At 36.6% G+C, this 6,949-nt stretch overlaps 1 protein-coding gene across 2 annotated transcripts in view; it reads left to right on the forward strand.

The window, feature by feature from the left end:
* LOC136263475 (ubiquitin carboxyl-terminal hydrolase CYLD-like) overlaps positions 1-6,722 on the forward strand; it is a 27,872-nt gene extending 21,150 nt beyond the window's left edge. For both annotated transcript variants that reach the window (XM_066058001.1, XM_066058002.1), the window contains exons 10-17: positions 458-551; positions 1,879-2,131; positions 4,586-4,677; positions 4,734-4,800; positions 4,867-4,996; positions 5,043-5,151; positions 5,351-5,656; positions 6,000-6,722. In XM_066058001.1, the coding sequence (XP_065914073.1) occupies positions 458-551; positions 1,879-2,131; positions 4,586-4,677; positions 4,734-4,800; positions 4,867-4,996; positions 5,043-5,151; positions 5,351-5,656; positions 6,000-6,178 (1,230 nt within the window). In that variant the 3' untranslated portion in view covers positions 6,179-6,722. The remainder of the gene's footprint in view (positions 1-457; positions 552-1,878; positions 2,132-4,585; positions 4,678-4,733; positions 4,801-4,866; positions 4,997-5,042; positions 5,152-5,350; positions 5,657-5,999) is intronic.
* The last annotated feature ends 227 nt before the right edge of the window (positions 6,723-6,949 follow it).

The raw sequence follows: 6,949 nt of genomic DNA on the forward strand, positions 1-6,949 counted from the left end.
TTGCCTGGGCTGAGACGAGGCATACAAATGTGCTGAAAACCCTGGCTTATAATCAAGACAGGTGTTTATTAGAATGCAGCTTTTATATGAGAAAATTATTGTAGCCATCTTTAGCTGATTTTGGCTCAAAAATACTTGATGTACTCTGTTGACTGTTCTATTAGAGTATATTGATCTTAGTTATTCAAGATTTCAAAAAACACTGATTGGTTGTCAGAAACTGGTGAAACCTTCCTAGCACCTTATGTTTGTCACATATATACGTACATACATATGTACATTAGAACTAAGCAATGTAGCCCTTGTGATTTGGCACTTAGTAGTGTGTTATTCCAATCTGATACTATCCTTACAGGTATACATGTCATAGTATTTTCAATATAAGCACTATGAATTATTTATGCACATATGATTACTAAATGCATGTGTGTGTGTATACATGTTTGTGTAATAATAGGATACTGGTGGATATAGAGAAATACCTTTATCTCAATTACAACCTGATGACAGATTTAGCATTGATGTAAATGACACAGAAGGGCGAACAAATCGTAAGATATATTACACTATAGTAGACTAATAATGACAAACTTGAATGTATTTACATCATACAGTATGATAGTACTGTATTGTAGGGACATCGAAGGTGTGGGGGCGATCTGTGATACAATATAACCCAAAAACCTGCAATTTTTCCTCACAACAACATGACAGTATTGGTTGGGTAAAACCAAGCCCAAAAGTGTCTTCAGATCGACCTGAAACTTTTCCGTCAAGTTGCTACAGAATTTAATTCAACAGAATTTCTACTGCCTGCCTGCCTGACACCTTCAGTCAAGTGTAGCGGAAAACTTGCTACAGCTACAGGCCTAATTCTTTCGCAGAAATGTTTCTAGTTCGCTTAAGAAAAAACCTTTGGTATATTGATAAACATACAATGCTTGCGCTATTGTCTTACCTTTTATCTTTCTTTACCATGGCCATCAGTCAAGCTTCTACCGCTGAGTGTTAATAGACTACAGTACGGCTTCCATCTACCACATCAAACTATTCGAATACACGTGGTCGCTGGTCACACCAAACTATACGTACGTGACTCACTGTTGATATCGATCAGAGAGAGCAACTCATGGCAAACTATATGGCAATGTGTAAATCAAAAAATATAGTTTATTTAGTAACAATGAATCGGGTCATCCAGGTCCCGCTTAACAGAGTATTCGGGTCTGACTCCACGTGCTAAATTAAATGTGGACGTGTTACTACACATCATAGCATGGCCCTGCTTCTTTCATGAGCCACGCCCTTTACGTAAATTACTGTCTGTAGCCACACCCTTTCATCAGTATGTAGGTATGCACAAATCCATGCCCACTTATGTAAACCACTGTCTGTAGACATATGGTAGCCACGCCCATTCATCAGTCCATAGGTATGCACGAATCCACATCCATTATTGTTTGCAGGCTTATATAGAGCCACGCCTACTGATCAGTTGTTATTGTATGTGTCATAATCTAGTATAATAGTGCTGTGATTAACTCTTTTAAAATATTGCAACTGGTTTTGTGAAAAGCAGGCTATTTAGTGGTGATGAGCTGGAAAAAAAACTTCACAAACAAGTATAAGAAAAAATTAGGAATTTTAAATTAGATTAGGGACAGTGCACAGTAGGGGTATTCACTTCTTATTGTTTTACAGTATTTGGACATTACATACTACTCTGATCCAGCTTGTTTCAGTACTTTTTATTGCAGCACTATGCACTATCCCCACTCTAATTTAAAATTCCTAATTTTTTCTTATACTTGTATGGTATATAATTTTAAACATACTTGGTACTGTACACTGTTAATTCTGTATAATACGATTGTGTAGCTTTAGTTGATATGTTATATGAACATGATGAGAAGCTACCATATGTTCCACCTGCCAAGTTTGATGTACACAAACACACTAATATTAACGGAATTCAAGGATACCAGAACTCTTGTTACCTTGACGCTACTTTATATGGACTGTTTGCTTTCTCTGATGCCTTTGATGTTCTTTTCTTGGATTTAGTTGCTACTATGAAAGAGCAGTGCATACAAAAGATACTTAAAAACAAAATCGTTTATCCTCTTCGAGAGTAAGAATGTATTGTTCCAAACATAAATTGTATACATATTATTACTGCTTTGTTCATATGCAATGCATACATTTGTGTATACCACGATAGCATCAGTGAATGTTACCTGCATCTAATGTTGTGATAATATACTGTATCAATTGTCATGATAAATACTTTCATGATATATCATGGTGCACCTTTTCAGTATCACCTAACCCTATACCAGTAAATAAGTTGTTTGTGTGCAAAGTTACTTGTCTAATTCAGAATGCATACAGCAATCTTTAAAAAAGTTGGCAACTTCATGTTTCAGTCAGCACACACATAAAACATCAATAGCTAATTATTGTTTTTCTCATATCACAAAAAATTATAAGTAAAGAATTGCATTATTTGCAAAGCTGTTCATGGTGATCATGATGTTACACTTTACCAGTTGAATCAAAACAAACCTGCCTGATCATTTCAAATTTTTGAGGTCATAGATTAGTCCACAGGCCTTGGTCTTCACCTTATACAGCTGGCCTGGCCCCCTCACTCTTTGGCCTGCTCCACTGCCCCTGGATCGAGGGGTCACTAACTCACGAAAAAGGGGTACGGATTTCAAAATCTTGAACACATTTCTCAAGATTTCATCAAGGATTTCACAAAATCGAACGACAGCTGCAAAATCTGATTTTAACTTACAGGTTGGTGTAGAGTAACAAGTTCTGAAACACTAAAAAATAATGGGAGAAAGAAATAGAAGTTCATGCAGGAGCAAAGCCTCACGAAATAATTGAGAATAATTGTGAAGCCATATAAACCAGGAGCAAAGCGAAGACATGACCATCAAAGGAAACCATACAAAACCAGGAGCGACTTGCAGCTGAAGCCCGACCGGGAAACAAGGCCAATCATTTAGGGGAGAAATCCCTCAAAACCTGGAGCAACTGTCGAAGCCCTATCTGATGTGAAACCCCACAAAACCAGGAGCATTTGTATGCTTTAGTTGCTTTTGTAGTTTGTGTGTTGCTAAGTTTTTGTATAGTTTGCTCAGTAAATCCGAAGCGGAGCGGAACATCAGATTTCATTCTTACTTTTGTGCAGGAGCAGTTTACACGATTTTGTGCGGCTTCTATCTCACAGCTCCTTGTTTTGTGTGGCTTCTTTCTTACAGCTCCTGGTTTTGTTTGACTTCCACAACTCGTTTAATACAAATCCGAAGTGGAGCAGAACATCGAATTTCATTCTTACCTTTGAGCAGTTTGGATTCTCTCCTGGTTTTGTGTGGCTTCTTTCCTACAGCTCCTGATTTTGATTGGCTTCTACAACTCGCTTAATACAAATCCGAAGCGGAACGGAACATCGGATTCCATTCTTACGTTTCAGCAGTTTGCATGGATTCTCTCCTGGTTTTGTTCGGCTTCTTTCCTACAGCTCCTGGTTTTGTTTGGCTTCCACAACTCGCTTAATACAAAATACAAATCTGAAGTGGACCGGAACATCAGATTTCTTTCTTACCTTTGAGCAGTTTGCATGGATCTCTCCTGGTTTTGTGTGGCTTCTTTCCTACAGCTCCTGGTTTTGTGCAGCTTCCACAACTCGCTTAATACAAATCCGAAGCGGAGCGGAACATCGGATTCCATTCTTACCTTTGAGCAGTTTGCATGGATTATCTCCTGGTTTTGTATGGCTTCTTCCCACAGCTCCTGGTTTTGTGCGATTTCCACAACTCGCTTAATACAAATCCGAAGCAGAGCGTAACATCGGATTCCATTGAACAGTTCGCATCGATTATCTCCTGGTTTTGTATGGCTTCTCTCCCACAGCCCCTGGTTTTGTTTGGCTTCCACAACTCGCTTAATACAAATTCGAAGCGGAGCGGAACATTGGATTTTATTCTTACTTTTGTGCAGGAGCAGTTGAGTGTAAGCTACGGTACCAGAACGAGTATGTAAGCAGAATCACAATAAGAACATAAGATTTCATATTTCAGGCAGGATTTCATTGAAGGTGTACGAGATTTCGAATCAGTTGGTGACCCCTCGCCCTGGATTAATCATTACACATGTGTATACTCTATTTAATGCACATTACAAAAACTGGCACTTGGAGTGTTGTTTATTGACTGAATTACTCCACTGTAATTGTTATTATTGTTAAAAGTAAATAATAACCTTAAACCATTCAGTTTGTATTTTGTGATTGTATTTTAATCTTGTAGCTGTATCCAGTAGTTTTGATATAGTGATTTTAACAGCATAATATTTATAATAGTGACATAATGATGAAAATTTCCCACTTGCATGTCTTCAGAGTGAACAGGACCAGAAACTGGTAGACCAAATGGAGTGGTCCTATATGTATAATACACCATTTGCACATATGAGACAAAGAGCAGGGTGGCCTTTAAAATATAATACTTTGTGATTAATGTATTTATACATGCACAAGTGTCCTACCTATAACACACTTGTAAACATTTTGCAGGAAGGGTGTGGTGGTACAAGATTCCATTCAAGAGTTCAGAAGACAATTAGAAGATTTGCAAAAGATTAATGGCTTTCTCAGTGATGAAAAAGGTTGTTGATTAGAATGCTATTCCAAGCACAGATCTACTTTTGATGTATGTATGTAGATCCTGAAGAATTTTTGAATGTGCTGTTTAAACATGTTGTTCACTTGGATCCATTTGTACTAATCAGGTAAAAGATTGTGGAATTTCTTTCATATTGAGTCACCTATCAAGTGTACGTGTATGTATCTTTCAGACGACCATCTGGTATTGATAAAGAATTCTTAGTACAATTGTTTGTGGAACCTGTTAAAGGAATATCTGTTGTACACACACAAGATTTATTGACTAACATGTTTCTGGACCAAAGTATTAGTTTTGTAAAGGTAAGTATAAAAGTCAGCAGTGTGTATGTACTTATTTCTTTTCTAGCACCCATCAAGATTACTGCTACAAATGCCTCGATATGGTAAAAGATTTAAGTCATTTCAACGTATTGTTCCTTCATTGGAATTGGACATTAAAGAATTATGTGAAATCGGTAAGTTAACTCCATACACATACATTTGTAACATGCTTGAGTGTTGTTGAAATCGCTGCAGAAATATTGTTGAATTCACTTTAACACATACACGTAAATTTTATATGTGCAACTAGCTGGATATTGATGGTATATAATATATAACATGTTAGATCATATGAATCTGTGTATGTATTATGCTGATTTTTTACATTTGTAGAAAGTGCACCATGTTTCAGGTGTAACAGGCCAAGCAGTTTTCTTTGTAACGACTGCAGTCATGAACCAAGTTTACATAAAGAAAAGAAACCATATTTTTGTGACAGTTGTTCATTTATCTGGCATAATCATCCAAACAGACAAAGCCATAAACCCTTTTGTCTAACAATTCAACGTAGTAACGATTTTGATACTAGAAAACTACAACTACTCTCTGTGTTGTGTATAGAAACTAGTCACTATGTTTGCTTCACTAGAGTGACTGAAAATGAATGGGTATTTTTTGACAGTATGGCTGAAAGATTAGGTATGTTAACTGCATTATATTAGTCTGTATTACTGTATAGCAGGAAAGTTTGGTGAGAGGAAACGTACCATAATAGTATTTTGGTGAGGAAAAGTTTGGCTATTATACTAGCTAATACAGATTTGCACATATTAGATGAAATGTTTGGCAGATTTTAGTTCTGCTCATTCACCAAATTAATTTTCCAAACTTTCTTCCTGCCAAACTTTCATGCTATACAGACTGCACTTATGCACTAAATAAGTACAGCATACACTGTATTATACGGCTATAGTAAAATTAGAAGGTTACATCATTGATAACTGCATAATTCGGTTTTGCCATTTTGCATGTATTCTTACAGAGAATGGATACAATCTTCCTAAAGTTACTCTCTGTACTCAGGTATTACAAGAATATGTTTATGGCGAGGTGGAAATCAGAGGAAATCAATCAAGAAGTCTACCAGACTTAGTTCGTCGATTTGTTGAAGATGTATCTATGTGTGTTTATATTGATCGTGATGGAGTGATGTACCAGTAATTTGCTGTGTACATTCCCTATAATCCAAAACAGCCAAGTTATAAAAAATGGGTGCAGCCCCCAAAAAGCCATGGTGAAAAAATGTGTGAAATCCAAGTTGGCAGCCAAGAAATGGCTGTGATGGTAGGTAAATGACAAAAATTTTAATTATAACAATTCAGGTGAATTTGTGCTGCCTCCTGCAAGTTTCAATAGGACTCGGCAACAAATTCACCTAAATTAAAATTTTTGCCGTTTACCTACCATCACAGCCATTCATGACCACCAACTTGGATTTCACATTTTATTCACCACGGCTTTTTGTGGCCACACTTTTGTACAGATTGGCTGTTTTGGATTAGATATCACTTCTCTTTGTATTTGTATACTCCACAGTAGGCCATAGGCCAACTTTGGGGGCTTATTTTACCTGTTTTTTATACTACAAGAAGCAGTTGTGGATTAATTTTGCACATTTTAAAATAATTTTTATATAAATGAACACGCAGACAGTATGTACTATGTAGTGACACAATTTTGGACAGTTATTCCTAGTTACAAATTACTTAGTCTATTATTACTAGTTACTTTGATATTGGTCTATTGCATAACTTAGTTACAAAAGTAGCTGAACTCTCTACAGATACCTGTTTGTAGCTAGCTGAATTCTATACTGCATGCATGGGTGACTTGTGTGTAGCTGAAATCGCTAGTGGGTGACTGGTTTGTAGATGAACTCACTAAGATTTGTTTATAACTGAACTCTCATAGGGTGACTTCTAATGTAGCTAA

Source organism: Dysidea avara, chromosome 8 (assembly GCF_963678975.1).
Source record: "Dysidea avara chromosome 8, odDysAvar1.4, whole genome shotgun sequence".
NCBI classification, from domain to species: Eukaryota; Metazoa; Porifera; class Demospongiae; order Dictyoceratida; family Dysideidae; genus Dysidea; species Dysidea avara.